Source organism: Rhinatrema bivittatum, chromosome 4 (genome assembly GCF_901001135.1).
Source record: "Rhinatrema bivittatum chromosome 4, aRhiBiv1.1, whole genome shotgun sequence".
NCBI classification, from domain to species: Eukaryota; Metazoa; Chordata; class Amphibia; order Gymnophiona; family Rhinatrematidae; genus Rhinatrema; species Rhinatrema bivittatum.
In genome coordinates, this window is record NC_042618.1 from 21,713,068 (window position 1) to 21,734,145 (window position 21,078).

The 21,078-nt window shown below is 47.1% G+C and overlaps 1 protein-coding gene across 2 annotated transcripts in view; it reads left to right on the forward strand.

Annotated features, from left to right (window-relative positions):
* Window positions 1-21,078, forward strand: part of SLC24A4 (solute carrier family 24 member 4) — a 262,868-nt gene that overhangs the window by 211,009 nt on the left and 30,781 nt on the right. For both annotated transcript variants that reach the window (XM_029597828.1, XM_029597829.1), the window contains exons 13-14: window positions 5,236-5,402; window positions 19,800-19,914. In XM_029597828.1, coding sequence (XP_029453688.1) covers window positions 5,236-5,402; window positions 19,800-19,914 — 282 coding nt within the window. The remainder of the gene's footprint in view (window positions 1-5,235; window positions 5,403-19,799; window positions 19,915-21,078) is intronic.

The following is a 21,078-nucleotide window of genomic DNA, read 5'->3' on the forward strand; positions in this document are numbered from 1 at the left end:
GGAATTGATATGCAAATCAGCCTGATTGGAAAAATTGCATAGGAAATTTTGAAAAAAAAAAACCCCCAAACCCCTAAAATCTACACCTTATTGAGGTGTAGTTATTTTTTTGTGAATTGCAGCCCTTAGAGCTATGTTTGTGTAGTTTTTCTAAGCAGTTATAGTTAACAAGGTTCTTTGTATGCTTTTGCATCATAGCAGTGCATTATCTATAAATTTTAATAAAATTTCACATGCATAAAGTATGCACAAAATTTTATTTTTTGCTAATGAAAAAAACTTTGCAAACACAACTTTGCATTCTAAACTGGAAAATAGTGCGCACTATTGCAAATAACGCACATTATTTCCTGAATTTTACATGCGGAGCCGTGTTTATGAAATCTTTGTTGCAATAGTACATTGGACTCATTTTCATGTGCTGTTAATTGGCTATGCATCTCCTCCTCCTAGCAAACATAAGGCATACTTAGTACCTGGGGAACGAGGTCTGAGAAAGCATGATTCTGTTCCTTCCTGAAGCGAAGAGTGACTTGGGTTGCGGAATGGTACAACATTGCATCTAACATCAGTTACTTTGGGCACCATTGCCTCAGGGCAGAGCTCGGATGAATTAAATGCAAATCCCCCTCTCTGGGGAAAACGCAATACCATTTTAATGATATGTATTTGCATAGCACTGTTATTTCTTGTTAAGGGAGTGCTAGAGAGCGGTCCCGATTCCAGGGAGAAGTATGTCCTTAGGCCACGGCACGACCCCAGAGGTTCTCCGAAGAAGCGCCGAGGCAGGTAAGACGTGTCCAAGCACAGGGCGAACAGGCTGAAGATTAGGGGCCCTGCCCTCTGCTGAACCCGAACGCACCAGAAGAGACCCAACAATGCAATGCTGGTCTCTGGGGTAGCCCTCTGGCCACTCAATAGCCCTTTTGGACCGGCCGCCTGGGAACGGCAGACGCGGCAGGATGGACAGAGGTCGAGGACAGGCTATGGTACTGGAACAAGACATAGGCACTTGGAGACTTGGGCGAGACATAGGCACTTGGAGACTAGACAAGGATTCAGGGTACTCGGGCTAAATGAGAATTCAGGATACTCAGAGGCTTAGACAAGGATACTCAGAGACTAGGGTGAGGATTCAGGGTTCAGGCACTAGTATGAATTGAGTACTGCACCTCAAGGCGTCCTACACAGCCGCCCATGGCTGGTCGCAGACCACGCTGGAAGCAAAGCAGACTCCAAGCGAGGAAGTGAAGACTTGGATCCGGGGACATGTCGAAGATTCAGGAGAGGCCTGCACCGAGGTGCGCCTTACACAGCTGCCCGTGGCTGGTCGCGGACCACTCTAAAGCAGAGCAGGTTCTGGCTTGAGTCTTGGGCATGGACAGAAGCAAGTGTAAAGTACTCTGAAGACCGGGAACAGGATTCAAGACTCAGAACTCAGATTCAGGAACGGACCTCTGCATTAAAAACAGGAGCCTTCCGGAGACTTGCGCTGCAGACGTGGAGGTAGGCCTTGTGCCACGAAGCGCCCTACACAGCCCCCCAAGGGCTGGTCACGGCCCATGACAGTGGCACGCCAGGAAGGATGAACAAGTAGGAAACCTGGAAGCAGGACGAAGAGCTGGAGATGAGGACATCGGGATCAGGACTGGAACACGGGACATCAGGAACATCTGGAGAGAACACAGGATCCAGCCTTGCCAAGCTCCGCCTTGCTGTTTGCACCACACCCAAGCTCTAGCCCCATTTAATCCTGCCTTGCCAGAACCTACATGCCATTTCATTGAGTCACCCTTGGCTCTCTGACCTGACTGTTCTTACCTTGCACTTTGCCTTGTGGCCTCTGGTCCTTCAGTCTCCTTGCATCTTGCCCTGTGGCCTACTCAGGCCTTACCTTGCCTTGTGGCCTCTGGGCCTTCTCTCTCCTTGCATCTTGCCCTGTGGCCTACTCAGGCCTTACCTTGCCTTGTGGCCTCCGGGCCTTCTCTCTCCTTGCATCTTGCCTTGTGGCCTACTCAGGCCTTACCTTACCTTGTGGCCTCCGAGCTTGCTCTTACCTTAGGCCTTGCTCTGTGGTTTACTCAGGCCTCTCCTTACTTAAGGTCTCCGGGCCTTATTCTTAGCTGCCTTCAGTTCTCGGTGTTCTCTGTTCAGTTTAGTCCTTGTCTGCTCCTCTTCTTGTCTGCCTTGTCTAAGTCCTGCCCTAGTCTGGCTTGTTTGGTCCTGTCCTTGTTTGGTCTTGTCGTGTTTTGCCCAGTCCAGTCCCCAGCATCCATTCCCTGCTTTGCCTTGCCCAAGCCTGTATCTGTATCCAGCTCAGTATCCAAGCCTGTGTCTGTATCCAGTTCCATCCCTTGGTCGGTATCCTGCCACCCTCCTCTTCCAGTATCAAGTCCTCAGCTTCTTCCCTGCACCAGTACCCAGGCCTCTTTTTCTGGTCTGTCTCTACCCACAACGTCCAGCCTGTGTCTGCCCTGCCTTGTCCATTCTGTCCAGCCTGTCCCGCCTTGCCTGGCTTGTCCAGCCTGTCCTGCCTTAACCAACCTGTCCAGTTAAGCCCTGCTGGCCCCCAGAACCCAAGGGCTCAAACTATGGGGGAGGGGGGCTGGCCAGGCAGATGATAATCCCAGTTTCTGCCCTTCCTGTGAGGGTGCTTCCAAACCCCAGCCCACATGGCAAGAATCATTTCCTATATAGTTCATTCAACCATATAAATTAATTTATCATAATGATTAAATTGGACTCCTTGCCCACTCTCTAGTTTCACACACACATAATGAGGTAATCCATCTGTTTCAGAGCCCTGTAGTGCTATCTTTTGCATATAATTAAATGAGATCATTTATACTTCATATAATTTGAATTACTTCACACAAGAAGAACGCTTTGAAAGCTTAACTGTGCAGATAATAGCCTTACAGAAAAGTGTGCTTTTCTTTCCCATGAAATCTGTTAGCAAAAAAAAAGAATGGAAATCATTCCGAGCTTTAGCACACATACAAAAAGTGTTCAGGTCAGATCTGCAGGCGTGGAGCATTTCTTATTAATGCCACGGTGCCTGTGATGTAACAAACTCTATGTTTTGCATGGCTTTAAATGGAGTTTCTGGAGAGAGATAAGCTTGTAGCCATCTGCAAATAAAAGAGCTTGTACCATCATGCATAAACGTTAATGGTATAACTAAATGAACTTACTCCAGGCGCCTTCTTTGGGGGATCAGGAAGGAACCTATTGCCTGTGCAGCACAGCTGTCTCAAGTTCAGCCAGATACTTTGTCTTCCAGTGGAGGCAGCAGTGCATACATACGCCGGCGATGGTCGCCCGTATGACATAGTGAGGGCAAAGGTAGCGCCGGCGCCATTTTGAAGATTGGCAAAATGGCCCGCGCGCAGGAGGTCGCTCCCGGACCCCTGCTGGACTTTTGGCAAGTCTTGTGGGGGTCAGGAGGCCCACCCAAGCTGGCCAAAAGTCCCTGGGGGTCCAGCGGGGGTCCGGGGGCGATCTCCTGCACGCGTGACGTCGGGAACCAGGAACCAAAATGGCGCCGGCGCTACCTTTGCCCTGTCACATGATAAGGGCAAAGGGCCACCGGCGCCATTTCTCTCAACGCAGTCGTGGCCAGAGAGAGGGAGATCGCGTCGGGACCCCCCCACTGGACCCCAGGTAATTTAAAACATTTTGGGGGGGTTTGGAAGGGTGGGGGATTTGTTCTAAAGGTTCGGGGTGGGTTTTAGGGTTTTTTTGGTGTGCCGGTTTTCCCGCGCCCTATTTAACGATACAATACAAATGCCCCTGACGATAAATCGGGGGCATTTGTATTGTATCTGCACTCTAACGATTTTGGACGATTTTAAAATTATCTGACGATAATTTTAATCATTCAAAAATGATTCACATCCCTAATCCTTGCTGACAAAAGCCTCGAGTATCTAATTTGCCCACGGTACAATTGGGGAAGATAATTTTCAAAGACATTTATTTTGGTAAATAGAAATGTATTTACATAAATTGACTGTCTGAAAATTACCCCCTCCATACAGGTGAAAAATAGGTGCGTTGGTCCACAACACGCGGACCTTAAAATGCATTTAGGGGAGAGGTCCCCAGGGCATGTGTAGCCTCCTGCTTCGGGGTTGTAACTGAAATGGTGCAGTGGGGGCACACTCAGCTCCGGGGCTAAGTCCTTGCACAGTCTCACCGCAGCCCCAGAGCATGGATTCTCTGAATGGGTGTGTGAGGCTGTATTTCCTGGGCCAAAGGCAGAATCTCTCTCTCTCTCCCTCTGCAGTTTTACTTAACGGTCGCTGCTTCCTCTCTACAGTCTCTGCACCAGTATTCAAAAAATGCACTGGACACTCAGGTGGGGTTTTCTAAAATCAAATTTACTGTAACAGCTCTTAAAAGCCAACCATCTTATAACTTCTCTTTTAATCTTCAACATAAATCCAGGAGTAAGTTTGGTCTCAGTCCTGCTGCTCTGAATGAGTGTCCTTCAAGGTAGCAGGTATTAGGCAAAAAAATCTCTTTTTTCCCAAGTGGTGGAAGCTAGGCTCCTAATAGGGATCCCTTCTCTCCTCTGATGTTTAACTGGATCTTTTTTTTTTGGGGGGGTGGGGGGAGGGGGGAAAGCCCAACTGCAGCAATAGATGGAATCTGTGGCAAAAATTCCTTCCAACAAAAAGGAACAAAAATCGTCCCCCAAAAAAACACCAAATTTCTGTATAGTAAGACACTCTGATGAGATTTATGCCTGAAAGTATTGCATCTGTCTGTCCTGTCTGCCTCCTAGTCCCTCCCGTTGCTGCCTTCGGGCGAATCACAGGTCCATGTTGGGGGACACACCGATCTATTCCTTTAAAAACATTTTTTTTCTGAAGCTCTTGATTAAAAAAAACATGCATTCATTATGGAAAGAACGTCTCTAAATCATTCCAGTGGACATTGCTAGCTACCACACACAATTTTTCTGTGCTTTCATCTTTTGGTTGGCTGTACTGCCACTCCCGATACTGGATTTGCTTGTGATTGGATAATAACATGAATGGACCGTATTTTCCAGTTCTCTGCGTGTTATTTTTCCATAGGAAATGTTCCTGCATAAAAAGCAGGTGAAAAGTGCATGGTTTAGATACCAGCAGGGTTCACTGAGGGCCCACATCACAATGGCAGGATGGGAAAAAGTGACATTAAATGCTAATTTCCTTCTTATCTTTTTCTTTTCTTTTTGCTGCTCAGATGATTATGTAAACAAACTGAAATGGCTTTTCACTTGGCCGCTCATGTGCCTGATGTATTTCACCATCCCTAACTGCAGCAAGCCCCGCTGGGAGAACTTGTTCATGCTGACCTTCATTATGTCCACCCTGTGGATTGCGATCTTTTCTTACATCATGGTGTGGATGGTAAGTTAACTCAAAGAAGTGGCATTAAAAAAAAAAATAGCACATAGAGAGAGAGAGAGAGAGAGAGAATATAATGGTATGTAAGGACCTTTATGCCCAACTAGTCTGGCTGGTTTCACTCCTGGTGCAATGCCATAGATCCCAGTGGAGCTCTGGCATTGTCCCCCCTCACTTCTTTGCTCTTAAGGATCCTCCATGCTTAATCCCACACCCTCATCAATTCTGTTACTGTTTTTGGGAGACCATTCCATGCGTCCACCACCCTCCTTCAGTTAAGAAATATTTTCTTATGTTTCTCCTGAGTCTAAATAAATAAGGGAACGGCAGTGTCAGCCTAGCCCGCAAGCAGCATCGCAACAGGTGCAGTCTGCGTCTTGGACAGAGATGCATGCGCTTGCAACAGCCGATATTTGCAGGACAGTCACTTGTGCTTCGTTGCATACTTTTCTGAAGCATTACTGGCTGGACGTGCTAGTGCAGGAGGATACGGCTTATGGTGCATGAGTTCTTTGGGCTGCTCTCACTTTTTCCCACCCAAGTAGATGAAACTTTGTTACTTCCCTCCTGTCAGAGCTGGACTGGTGTAGCAGGACAAGATGGAAGGAGAAATTTCCTTACCTGTTAATTTCCTTTCCATTAGTCCTGCTACACCAGTCCAGGATCCACCCGGGAAGTGAATATGTATCGTAAGAGTTCCTTTTAGCTGTCTTTGGGGGCTTTGCTCTCCTCTTTTCTCTCATTTCTTCCTTGTTCCTGTTACTCTGTGGCTTCCATTGTAGGGGGCAGGGAGACTTCTCAGGTTATAGTTGTAAATTGTTCTTCTTAGAGTGGAGGAGTCTGATCCCAAGCTTTCTCATAAGGTTACTGGATTCCTGCTGCTTAGCACCATCTCTAAGTAGTGGCTATGTTGTCTGCCTCCATCTGCTGGTAGGGGTAAATAACCCACTTGTCAGGGCTGGACTGGTGTGGCAGGGCTAATGGAAAGGAAATTTCTCCATTCTGACATTACCTCATTAACTTCATTTTAAACTTCCTCCACTACCACCAGGCACATTGTGGTCCAACACAAAACCTTGCCAGAAAGACACTCATAACCTTTGTAGCAAACCCACCATACATAACAGCACCGAAGCCCAAGAATCAGACGGAAACAACCAGGGCCAGTGCAAGGGGATTAGGCGCCCTAGGCGAGTCTTCTCCCTTGTGCCCCCCCGGTCTCGGCCCCGACTCCTACATCATTCTCGATCACGCCCGCTGACTGTGTGGTTTTCTGGGTCGCGAGCAGGGTGGGCACTGTTCGCCAAATCTCCACTCCTCTTTGCCGCCGTTTGCGACCCCATATGGTTCGCACCCAGTGGCGCACCAAGGGTCTCCGGCGCCCGGGGGCCAATGCATGTGTGAGCCTCTCCAGCATCCCCCCGTAATCCTTCTTGTACCAGTGCTTAAGGTCACAGAAAATCATTGGCATCTCTAGACAGAAGAATTTTTTTTGGGGGGGGGGGGGGAATCAAAATGACATTTCTTCATCACACCCACCTCTATAGCATGGATCCTGCTTTAAAATTGGTTAATAAAAAAATCCAAAGGGTCTTCTGCGTAATTTTAAAAAGCTGGCCAGTTTCACACTATAAAATTATTTGAAAGCCTCATTCAACTAATTCTATATGGCTATGAGAGTGAAGTCTGGAATATATAGGAAGGGCCAGAATGTCAATATAAATCCTGCACCTCCAGTTCTGTAACTCTGTGCATCCACTGAAATTCCCCCAAACAATGGAGCTTGGATTTTCCCTTACAGCTTATCATAGTAAAAGATATTTTCCAATTCTGGTGTTATTATGAAGAGGGGGACGAGGTGGGGAAGCTTTTAGTTCATCAATTGAAAGCAAAAATTTCTCACAATAAATTCACTAAGATCCGAGACAACTCCGGCACTTTCTTAACTGATTCAAGTGGGATCAGAGAAGCTTTCTCTCGCTTCTAGGAAACCCTTTATAGTGCAGAGGACTCCATCTCTACCTCGGACATAGCGGATTACTTGGCTTCAGTGTCCCTACCCTGTCTCACTAGTGACCAGAGCAAAGGCTAGATGCCCCCATTACGGTTGATGAAGTTGAAGCGGTAATTAGATTGCTTAAACTTGGCAAATCTCCAGGCTTGGATGGCCTTTCCGGGGCATATTACAAAAAATGCATCAACAAAGTCTCAGAAACTCTAGCGACATACTTTAACAGCCTCCGGGAGGGCGGATCTATACACCAGCAGGCTAATGTAGCGGGCATCACCGTGTTGCCCAAACCGGGAAGGGACCACACCCACCGCAGCTCTTACCAGCCCATCTCTTTAATAAACGTGGACCTTAAGATTCTAGCCCGTTTACTAGCTCTACGACATAATACTTGTCTCCCTGACTTAGTACACACCGATCAAGTCGGTTTTGTTCCGCAAAGAATGGCTGCGGACAATATCAGGAAAGTTATTGACCTCATATGGTGGGTGCAGGAGAGGGGGGAGCCAGCGGTCTTGTTATCCATCGATGCAGAAAAGGCCTTCGATCTGGTGCATTGGCCATTTCTCTTTCAGACGTTGAGGAAGTTGGACTTTGGGCCCCATTTTGTTAATTGGATACAGTGTCTGTATGATCATCCGCAGGCAAGGGTCAAAGTGAATAATGGTTATGGTGAGGCGTTTGCTATAGGGTGCGGAACTCGCCAAGGGTGCCCTCTTTCCCCACTATTTGCACTTTATCTTGAGCCTTTCGCCACCTGAGTGTGGGCATCCACTGACATCATGGGTGTTTCGTTGGGGAACAGGCAATATAAATTATCATTATTTGCAGACGACATCCTCATGATCCTTACCGAACTCATGTGCTCCTTGCAAGGAGTGATGAGGGAACTCTCCTGCTTTAGCCAAGTGGCGGGACTGTGCGTCAACCTTGAAAAATCGGAACTGCTTAATGTTAATTTATCCCCACAGGAGGTGCGCACCTTAGGCACAAAATATCCTTTCCGCTGGGCCAAGACTCACATAAAATATTTGGGCATTCTGCTTTCTGTTAAGCTAACTGAACTGTTCTCCCTCAATTACAACCCGCTAGTCCATAAATTGACTATTGATCTTAGCAGATGGAATAAATCCGCCTTTTCCTGGCTTGGGAGGATTGCCATTACTAAAATTTATTTTTATTTATTTAAAATGACCATCCTACCGAAATTTCTGTACCTCTTTGCGTCCCTGCCGGTATTCATACCCTCAAATATCCTTCGAAAATGGCAAAAGAAAATTTTTTATTTTATATGGAGGCGACGACCCCCGAGGTTAGCTAGATCAGTACTATATTTGCCAAAAATTCAGGGGGGCATGGCAGTACTGAATTTAGCCTGGTATTACAGTGCAGCACAATTACGGGTGATACTGGATTTCTCTAGGCAGATTGTTTGCAAGCAATGGGTTTACATCGAACAAGCTATCTTGGGCTCCATGGAGCTGATGGCCCTCTTATGGCAATCTTGAAATACATGGCGCCCAATCCATAAAATACCATGGTCTTTGGGAGTTACTCTGCAGATATGGTCCCACTCTAGACAAAAGTTAGTGGGTAATTATCAATATTTTTGTCAATCCTCATTACTGAATAACACATGCTTACCAACGAGCTTTCAATCCTTACGCATGCAGTATTGGAAGGCTCAGGGACTCACTACGGTGGGTCAACTATTTCAATTAGGCACACTGCTTTCTAGAGAACAACTATCCGCACTGTACAATCTGGACCACAGGGACATTTTGCTATATGATCAAGTAGCCCACTTTATCCGCAGCATACTTAAGGCCAACTCCTTGCGACCAGGGAGAACCCTACTGGAAACATATTTCACTAAAGGGGATGTCCTCAGGGGGACTATTTCCAAAATTTACCAATTATTCCTTCCCTCCGATGCGATGACGGGCAGCCATATTGTCCAATGGGAACGGGATCTTGGCAGACGTATCAGTCCCACGTCGTAGAGAGCGATCACTTACCATGTTCGTTATTGTTCCATTTCTGCTAGTTTACAGGAGAATTGTTATAAAATGATGTATCGGTGGTATCTCACTCCCGATAAACTGCACAAGATATATCCGCACATTTTTGATTCTTGCTGGCGGGGTTGCGGTGACCAGGGATCCTACCAGCATATCTGGTGGTCTTGTGCTCGCATCCAGCCTTTCTGGGATGGGGTATTTGAAACAGCCAGCGATATTATTGGGGTTACCATTGCTTCCTTGATGGAAGTGGCTCTATTACATATGTTCCCAGACACCCTCGATAAAATGCAGCAGAAACTGTGCACACAAGTGTTCATTACTGCTTGCAGACTAATTGCGCTTAAGTGGAGGTCAATCCATCTGCCCACGCTCTCAGAGGTCCTAGCAAAACTGCATTCATATAAGCACCTGGCTTCACTTACGGCTGATAAACACAACTGGCGCCCTTCTTTCCACAAACTTTGGAGGCCTTTCTCAGAATATATCTCTCAAATTCTGGTGTAACCTCATAGTAACAGCAGCAGCACAAACACCTTCCACTGCCAGGCACATTGTGAACTAACACAAAACCCCGCAAAAAAAGACACTCAAAATCTATATTGCAATCCCATCATAACATAACAGTAATAACATCAAGGACTCAAACAACAATAAACCTACCTGTGAAAAAGCAAGGGTAAATATTACACTGGGTCCTAGAATACCAATACACCACCTACTGAGGAAACAAAACAAACCCGATTGCTATAGATCCCTATACAGGCACTACATGCTAGCAGAATCTCTCATCATGGTCACACACACAGAGCAGAGACAGACTCTCACCAAATACAGAATACAAAATAAAGGAGCACAAATTAGACAAAAACTGAAATGGAAACTCCAAGAAGCCAGATTCTGTGTATTAACAATAGAAAAACAGAACCACCATTCCTCATAAAACAAATAAAATCAAGAAACATAAAGCATCAGTTATAATAGTAAAACCATAATAAAAGAATATTTTAAAACTACTTATAAATAGAATTTCTATTAACTAAAATCATATGCATTTTTTACAATTTCCCAAACACCAATAAAATATTTCAAAACAGCACATTTATCAAATAACATCCAATAATTAAAACTAATAAGGATTTTTAAAAGTCCCTGCTGTCCCCTTCTGTGGGAGCTCTTGATTTCCAGTCACCCTGATATTGTCGAGGATTAGGAGGTTTTCCTTTCTCTCTCACACATACTCACATGTCCATTCTCTCTCACATACACTATCACATATATACACATTCATGCTCTCATATCCACCATAACCTCTCGCTCTCACAGACACTGACACACTCTCAGGCTCTAAGACACTCTCTCTCCCTCCACACACCCCCACACACACAAACTCTTACTCCCCTGGATTTTCTCATACACACTCATGCTCTCACACTCACTGGCTCCCTCACATACACACAAACAAACACACCCAGGCAAGCTCCCAGTCATTCTTACACACACACACACACACACACACACAAACACTGACCCCCAGGCAGGCTCCCATTCATTTTCACACCACTCCTCCCCATCCCCCAGGCATGCACACATTCATTCTCACACACAGACCCCCAGGCAGGCACCCATGCATTCACACACAAACACCCCCAGGCAGACTCCCATTCATACACATGCACACACTAAAGGCAGACCCCCCCTCTCTTTCTTTTGCCAGCAACCTCAGAGCCTCTCTCATTCCTCTGCTGCCACTGTCACTGATGCCGCATGGCTATTGGGGAGGCGCCGATTGCTGCTACTGACACTGAAGCCCATTCTGCTGCCTTCTCTGTGCAGACCCCATGGGCTTCCACTTTCTCCATGCTGATCTCATACATTGTGAGATCCGCATAGAGAAAGTGCTATTCTTGCACATTCCCAAAGATTATATGTGCCAATCACTAAAAAGTAATTTTTTTTTTTTTTACCTTTGCTGTCTGATCTTAGTTTTCTAATTGGTTGGTCATAGGCTTTTTTTTTCCACCTTCCCTTTCTTATTTTTTTGCCAATTCCTTTTATATTGTCTTTTTTTCTATTTCTTTTCTCTCCATCTTCTTCTCTCAAAATTGATTCTCACATGCATTTCTCTCTCTCTCACACACACACAGGCTCTCACTGGCACATGCTCTCTCTCATACAATCATTCATACACACAGTCTCTCACTGTCACATGCTCTCTCTCATACAATCATTCATACACACAGTCTCTCACTGGCACATGCTGTCTGAGTCTCACACACACAGGCTCTCTCTCATTCCCACATGCTGTCTTGCTCAAGCACAGGCTCTCACTGTCACATGCTGTCTCTCTCACACACACAGAGGCTCTCACATGCTGTCTCTGCAAACATTCAAGTCTTCACTCACACACACACAGTCTCTCAACTCACTCTCACACAGAATCTCTCAACTCATCTCATACACACATACACACTCTACAGACCCTCAGCCTCTCTCTCACCTCTGGGCCTCCTCTTCACGGGTCACCGCAGGATGGGCTCTGCAGCGGCCCTGATCTTCTCGGGCTGCGACGGCCCTGCTACCGGGCCTCTTCCTCTTCTCGGGCCGCTGCGACTTGGGATTTGCGGTGACCCGTAAGCGTTGCTCCTCTTCTGCACACACTGATGCTCCTCCTCCTTCCTGCCCGCCTGGCTCCGGCAATGTTTTCTTCCAGGGCTGCACGGGCAGGAAGGAGGAGTAGCATCAGCGCGCTTAAACGTGACCTTTTTCTTCGGGCCGTGGTGACGTGAGCTCCACCATGGCCTTGCCGATCTGCCTGCTATGTGTCGCTGCTCAGCTGCCAGTGGGATGAGGTCCACCGGCGGCCGCATGAGCCTCCCTGTGCCTGGGAGCATTGGCTCCCTTCGGGATACCCCTGCTCGCAGCACCCCCTAATACTTGGCGCCCTAGGCCCAGGCCTAGTTCACCTAGTGCTTCCACCGGCCCTGGAAATAACTTTCCTACGAAAAGGCAGCATTGCAAAATTACACCAGGCTTTAGAACAGTAGTCCACCTCCTACTGAGGAAAAAGAACAAATTAGACTGTTACAGATTCTTACACAGAAAGGGGTAGATTTTAAAAATTTGCGCGATCGCGTACTTTTGTTCGCGCACCAGGCGCGAACAAAAGTACGCTGGATTTTATAAGATACGTGCGGCTAAGGTGCGCGCAAGGGGGTGCACATTTGTGCAACCTGTGCGTGCCGAGCCCAGCGCGCACTACCTGTTCCCTCCAAGGCCGCTCCGATTTCGGAGCAGCCTCAGAGGGAACTTTCCTTCGCCCTCCCCCCACCTTCCCCTCCCTTCCCCTACCTAACCCACGCCCCCCCGGCCCTATCTAAACCCCCCCCCTACCTTTGTTGGCAAAGTTACGCCTGCTGAAAGCAGGCGTAACTTTGCGCGTGCCGGCCGGCAGCCCCGCTCCGTGTTCCGGTCCCGGGGGCGGGTCCGGAGGCAGCGGACCCGCCCCCGGAACACCCCCGGGCCGAAACCACGCCCGTGTCACCGCCCCCAAAACGCCGTGTCACTCCGGCCACGCCCTGACACGCCCCTTTTAGAAAGCCCCGGGACTTACGCGCGTCCCAGGGCTTTACGCGCGCTGGCGGCCTATGCAAAATAGGTGCACGTGTAAATCCGGAAGGATTTACGCGCGCAGGGCTTTTAAAATCCGCCCCACACTGCACACTAGCAGAATCCCTCATCTTTGTCCCACAGACAGACCCTCAATAAATATAGAATAAGGGGTCATTAATTAGAGACAGAAATGTGCAGATAAAAGCTGAACTGGAAACTCTGAGACTCCACATCCAACGTGACATTGAACAAAAAGAAACAGAAATGCCTTTCCTCCTATACTGAGCAAAATACAAAGATATAAAATATGCAAGTGCCCAAAGGTCACATATTCCAATCACTAAACTAAAAATAAAGGGGCAGATTTTCAAAAGGTACGCACGCATGTCCATGTGCGCACTCTACCCGGCGTGCACATATGGGTGTGCGATTTTTTTTATTTATGCTTTTCAGTATACATTTGAAATAAATTTAATACAGAAATCAAGAAATGTAACATGTTTATATCCAATTTCCATTTACAAATGTTTCTGTATATGTCAAAATGAATAAAGTAATCCACAAGGAGAATAGTAAAGAACATAAAGCGGATAAAGGAAAACTATGAGAATTAAGTCAGTTGCACAATTGAAAAATAAGGGAACACCTATCTGTCTATTTTGCCTCATTACCCAAGACTAAAGCTTCGTGGGCCTGTGAATCCAAAAAAACTCTTAATTGTGAGGTATCAGAGAAAATATATTTCTGATTTTGGCGAATTATCTCGCATTTACATGGGAATTTTATAAGCATTTTTCCCCCCAATATTTTCTACCTCGGTTTTAAATGCAAGAAATTTCTTTCTCCTCATCTGTGTCTGACGTGATAAGTCAGGATATATCCAGATTGGGGCCCCATGAAATTTCTCCGTTCTTTTCCTCATGTAAATGCGGAATACAGCATCCCTATTGGATGCAAAAACAAATGATACATGTAATATCGCCCTGGATGCTATTTTACTTTCTGCGGAAGCCTCTATAATTTCTGATATATTTAACTGCGGTTCTGGTGATTTACCATCTAAGGCAGCGGTTCTCAACCTGTGGGTCGCGACCCCGGCAGGGGTCGAACGACCAAAACACAGGGGTCGCCTGTGTTTTGGTCGTTCGACCAAAACTGATCTGCGGACCGACCCCAACGGCCCGGTCCGCAGACCAGTACCGGGCCGTTGGGGTTTTTTGCTGGTCCGCGGCACCGCGGCTGCTGCGGGGAGACGGGGCGAAGCTGGAGACCTGCCTCCTCCAACCCCAAAAGGGAGCGCGTCGCGGTGCTCCTCCTACTTACTTCCTGCCCGCCCTGCCCCAGAAGACAAATGTTGCCGGAGCCGCACGGGCAGGAAGGAGGAGGCGCGTCAGCCGCGTGCAGAAGAGGAGCAGCGCGGCCCGAGAAGACCAGGGCTGCTGCAGAGCCCATCCTGTGGCGACCTGTAAAGAAGAGGCCCAGAGGTGAGAGAGAGGTGTGTGCGAGTATGAGATGAGTTGAGAGATTGTGTGTGAGAGTGAATTGAGAGACTGTGTGTGTTTGCAGAGACAGCATGTGAGAGCCTCTGTGTGTGTGAAAGAGACAGCATGTGACAGTGAGAGCCTGTGCTTGAGCAAGGCAGCATGTGGGGGTGTGAGAGAGCCTGTGTGTGAAACTCAGACAGCCTGTGCCAGTGAGAGACTGTGTGTATGAATGATTGCATGACAGAAAGAGCATGTGACAGTGAGATCCTGTGTGTGTATGTGTGTTTGAGAGAGAAATGCATGTGAGAATGAGAACCTGACTGTGTGTTTGAGGGAAGAAGACAGGTGGAGAGAAAAGAAACAGAAAAAAAGGCAATATAAAAGGAAATGGCAAAAAAATAAAGGGAAGCAGATGTAAAAAAAAATAAATTACTTTTTACTGATTGGTACATGTAATCTTTGGGAATGTGCAAGAGTAGCACTTTCTCTATGGCGGATCTCACAATGTACGAGATCAACATGGAGGAAGTGGAAACCCAGGGGGCCTGCACAGAGGAGGCAGCAGAATGGGCTTCAGTGCCAATAGCAGCAATCAGCGCCTCCCCAATAGCCACGTGGCAGCAGTGGCAGTAATTAGATTAATTGTTTGACTCAGCTAGAGGTGACAAAGTATGAAGTGGGATGTGAAATCAGCTTGATCTGGTGGAGAATTAGGATTGCTGTTACACATGAACTGTATTTGGCAAACATTAAATTAAAGGGAGCCAGGATAATCAATTGAAGCCTGCAGCTGAGGACTGATTCATTATGACTCATGTAGAAATTAGTGCATTTTCCAGATTAGTCTGCATAACACAATTCTCAACATTCAGCATTATTTCTGCTGCATAGAGTTTTATCTGAGAGGCTCTGAGGTTGTGAGGGAGCCAGTAAGAGTGAGAGCATGAGTGTGTATGAGAAAATCCAGGGGAGTAAGAGTGTGTGTGAGTGGGGGGGGGGGGGGGGAAGAGAGTGTCTTACACCCTGAGAGTGTGTCAGTGTCTGTGAGAGTGAGAGGTTATGGTGGGTATAAGAGCATGAATGTGTATGTATGTGACAGTGTATGTGTGAGAGAGAATGGACATGTGAGTATGTGTGAGAGAGAGAGGATAACCTCCTAATCCTCGACAATATCAGGGTGACTGGAAATCAAGAGCTCCCATGTATGGACAGCAGGGGCGTTTTAAAATCCTTATTAGTTTTAATTATTGTGTGTTATTTGATATATGTGCTGTTTTGAAATATTATTGGTGTTTGGGAAATTATAAAAATGTATATGATTTTAATTAATAGAAATTCTATTTATCAGTAATTTTAAAATATTCTTTTATTAGTATGGTTTTACTATTATAACTGATGCTTTATGTTTCTTAATTTTATTGTTTTATGAGGAATGGTGGTTCTGTTTATAAATGTCATAATAAATAAGTATGCACTAAAATCCAACCCCATCCATAACCCCGTCCCATATGACCAAAGCCCCGCCCTCGCCCCGCCCTCGCAGGGCGAGGGCGGGGCGAGGGGTCACCACAACATGAGGAACTGTATTACGGGGTCACGGCATTAGAAAGGTTGAGAACCACTGATTTAAGGTTACATCACTCCCCTTTGTTGCAACATAATACATGTTTGAAATAGGGGGAATAGATTTTTGAGGCATTTGTAAAATAACATTAAGATATTCTTTAAACATATCTAATGGCGCTATTAAATCATGTCTTGGAAAATTCAAGACCCTTAAGTTTAAATATTTCAAAGAGCTTTCAATAGCCTCAAGCCTTTTGTCATAGAGTATCTCAACTTTTGTAAATTTTTGACAACAGCTTTGCAGGTTATTTATTCTCTCATCCATTATGTGTTGTTCTTCATCCAGCTTTGATACTACAGTCTCAATTTTGTTGAAGCGTTGATTAGATGGCTCTGTGAGTTTAGTTAAATTAACAATTGCCATTTCCAGCGATTTTATAGCTGACCAAATAGAATCCATTGTAATTTCTTCAGGTTTTAATGTTTGTAATAGATTATCATTGAGATTGATAGATTCACTTTGGCCCCCTTTAGCTTGGTCTCCTTCTCCGATCCCTTCTCTTGAAGATTTAGTTACCAAGTGGTCAAAAGAAAGTGTTTGTGGCGGAGGAGGAGTCTTAGGGGCTCTGGGACTTAAAGGTGCCTCGGCCAGAGGATCTGGCATCCGCTCTATGCCAGTCTCCTCAACGGCCTTGTCCACCGGATCTTTTACAAGTGCAGGTGAGAAAAAAGCCGGGATCTGTGGTTGAGAAGGATCGGAAATGGAAGATGAGGTTGTTACCTCCCTAATCCTTGTCTTCCTCTTAGTATGGGGCATAATACTAGAGGTAAGTTTAAAACTTCGTGGCCACAAGTCCCTTCAATTTTCCACTAACCTTATTACTTGAGTAATAATTGGAGGTTTGGAGCGAAGAATTCTAGGAATAATAAAAGAATGTTTTACTCACAGTTCCTGAGTCTTTACTGGGAGAGCGCATGGAATTAGGTTGAAATTCTTATTGCCGGTAAACTCCAACAAAGCCGCACGCCCCTTTGGCGTGCGTGGCTTTGACGATGCGCTGCAGGGGGCTGGCCTTTAAGGTTAAGCCTGTCGCCCCTGGATGACGTCGGCGCGAGCAAGAAACAGGTAATGCGGCTTGTAGGTCTCAAGGGGGCCAGGTTAGCACCTCACCCTTTCCTCGCCTTCCAGCAATGTTCACCAGGAAAATTCCTCCTTCGCTCCTCCTCGAGGTATGTGCTGCCTTTAAGCTTAAGCCAGTCGCCCCTGGATGACGTCGGCGCGAGCAAGAAACAGGTAATGTGGCTTGTAGGTCTCAAGGAGGCCGGGTTAGCACCTCACCCTTTCCTCGCCTTCCAGCAATGTTCACCAGGAAAGTTCCTCCTCCGCTCCTCCTCCTGGATGTGCGATTTTATAACATGCACATGCATTTTATAAAATTATGGGTCAGATCGCGCGGGGGGTGTATAATTTTGCAAATACGCACGGCGTCACATTGGGGCCTTCCCCAGTTCCCTCCCAGTTCGCTCCAAGTAAGGAGCAGACTGGGAGAGAACTTCCCAACCCCCTACCCTAACCTCCCTTCCCCTTCCCCTATCCTACCCTCCCCCTATCCTAGGCCACCCCCCCCCCATTTTGTTAACTCACGGTTTGCTCCTGCAAAGGAGCAGGAGCAAGTTGCATGCGCCGGCACAGCAGCAAATGGCCGCTGTCCCGGGCACCTCTAGCCCCTCCTTGTTTTAAAGCCCCGGCACTTACATGTGTCCCGGGGTTTACGCTTGTGGCCAGGCCCGTTTGAAAATAGGCCTAGCGAGCTTAAGGCCGGGCCACGCGCATAAACCCCAGGATTTACAAGCGCCAGGGTTTTAAAATCTACCCCAAAATGTTTTTTTCCTACCTTTGTTGTCCAGACATCTTAATTTTATAATCGTGTTGGTCCCAGTCTCTCTTTTCTGATTTCCTTGTTTGTCTTCTCCTAACTCCTGTTCCAGGGTCTCCTCTATTTTCCATTTCTTCTCTTGCCTCCTGTTTTCTTCACTTTCTCCCATACATCTGTCTCTGACATTGATCTTTCACTTTCATCTCTCTTTTCTTCATTTCTTTCTCTGCCTCTATATCCTCTCTTAACGAGATTTTACCCCTCCTATTCTCTTTTATGTCCTCGGTCTGCTTTCTTGCCCCTCTCTCACCTTCTAACTAGCTTTTCATCTCCCAGTCCCGCCCCTTCCCAGTCCATCCCCCTACTCTCTCACTCCTTCCCTAGCTTCCTGTTACACCACTTCCTAGTCTCATTTCCAGTCCTCAGCTACTTTCTTCTGCCTCTAATCCTCTCCCCAACCCCAGCTCCTCTCCTGTTGCTCATCCCTTCCCCTGCTCCTAGCCCCTTTCTTCTCTCCTTCCAACTTATTACCCCTTTTCACCTCCTCCTCATCCCCATTCATCCCATCTCTCACCCCCTTCACAGGCCCATTTCTTTCTTCTCTCACACTCCTCCAAAGCACCCCATCCCTTTCCATTGCCTTTCACTCTTCTCTGCAGTCCTCCAAGTCATTCACACCACCGTTTGTCCCCTCCTTACCCTTCAGCGCTTTCTCTTACCCCCATCCCACACCCTCACTCATACTCAGCCATGCCATGTAACACACCCCTACTCACGCCCACCCGACTGTCTCCCACAAACCCCTGCTCCGTCCCTCACTCACTCTCAGCCATGCCATGTAACACACCCCTACTAACGCCCACCCGACTGTCTCCCACAAAGCCCTGCTCCGTCCCTCACTCACACTCAGCCATGCCATGTAACACACCCCTACTCACACCCACCCGACTGTCTCCCACAAACCCCTGCTCCGTCCCTCTCTCACACTCAGCCATGCCATGTAACACACCCCTACTCACGCCCACACCCACCCGACTGTCTCCCACAAACCCCTGCTCCGTCCCTCACTCATACTCAGCCATGCCATGTAACACACCCCTACTCACGCCCACCCGACTGTCTCCCACAAACCCCTGCTCCGTCCCCTAGACCCTGCTGTACCTTCCCACTCAATCTACAAATCTCCACTCTCCCACCCAATTTCAGAGTCCCTGCACTCCTCTCACCCACCCATCTCCCACGTCCCCGCTCTCCCACTGTCTGCATGGCTCAAAAAGCTTATACTTGAATCGCACAGGCGGTGGATTAGAAAAATAGGTGCGGGCCTACTGGTAGGAGGAACAGCTGGGACCAAGTTATCAGCATTGTGGAGACTGTAAACCAAGGAGGGAGGGAAGCAGGAGCAGGGAGGAGAGAGAGCGGAGCAAGGCCAAGTTCTGAGGTGCCACTGCTTCCTGTTCCCTGCCCCTAGTAAGCGGGGACCAGAGGTGTCCGCCTCCTTCAGCCCACACATTTGACAATCCCATTGCCTCCGCTGTTGTTGCTGCCTCACTAGAGTGGCAAAGTGTGGAGCAATGGGAATTTTTTATATTTTTTTTTTTGAAGTGGCGCGTTCCATCCCTTGGACCCTAGAGCGACTCCCCCCCCCCTCCCCCCGCTCTCAGTCTTCTGTCTAGAATTTAAGCTTTCATTTCAAGCACAGCCCAGTTGGCAGTTTCCATTGCGCAGCCAGTCTTAGGAAATCATCACAAGCCTTACCGAGCAGAATAACTGTAGCAGTGAAGAGGGAAAAGCTGTCTTCCTTACACCGCTTTCTCTTCCTCGTGCAGGTGGCCGTGATCGGATTCACCCTGGGGATCCCCGATGTCATCATGGGCATCACTTTCCTAGCTGCAGGAACCAGTGTACCGGATTGCATGGCTAGCCTCATAGTAGCCAGACAAGGTACAGCATCTTTCTTTATTCAAAAAACTTGTCAAGATCCCATTTTCTCTTTTTTTTTTTGCTTACTTTCTAAAGGGAAGAAGGCTTATCTGTGTATATGTATATCTGTCCCTTCCTCCCACCACCGCCCCCTTTCACCAATAACTTTGGTGTTCTGTCCGCATCAAAATTTCCACACATGAGGCGGTCCAAGGGAATCGTGAGGGTTTTGTTTTGGTTTTTTTTGATCAGCATACAGACACAGATGCATGAATGTTGCAGAAAGTTATGTTCCGCTAGTTCTGCGTACAACATAGGAAAATTGGTTCTTACCTGCTAATTTTCATTCCTGTGGTACCAAGGATCAGTCCAGACCGCTAGGTTGTGTCTCCCTTCCAGCAGATGGAATCAGAGAAAAAACTGAAAAGGCACCCCCTCTTAACCTGGTGTGCCACCTGCGATCCTTCAGTATATATGATATCAAAGTAGAATAACCAATGAAAGAATAAAAATCCCCAAACATAACAACCAGTGGCTACAACAATACACGCGGTGAAATAAACAAACTGTACCGCCACATAACCTTTGAATAAGGAAGATTCCTTCCAATTCCTGTAAAGGATTCTGCCGAGGGAAAAAAGAAAACATATGGAACAGACTCTCCAAAAACCAAGGGCGGGCGTCTGGACTGATCCTTGGTACTACAAGAACGAAAATTAGCAGGTAAGAACCAATTTTCCTTTCCCTGTACGTACCAGGATCAGTCCAGACTGCTGGGATGTACCCAAGTTGCCCTAATTGGGATGGGATCTGGAGAGTCCCGTGCGAAGAACACTGCTGCCAAAGCAGTCGACATCCGGATCACGGAAGTCCACACAGTAATGCTTCTCAAAAGTATGCAACGATTTCCAAGTGGCTGCTCTACAAATTTCCTGCGGCGAGACTGACTTGCTCTCCACCCAAGAAGCCACTTGAGATCTGGTAGAATGCGCTTTCAAACCTTCGGGAATTGCGCGGCCAGCGCAAAGATAAGTAGAGGAAATGGCCTCCTTCAACCACCTAGCAACTGTAGATTTGTATGCCTTGTGACCCCTTCTAGGGCCACTCCATAAGACAAACAAATGATCCGATAATCGGAAGGCATTGGTCACCTCTATCTATCTATCTATCTATTTATTTATTTAT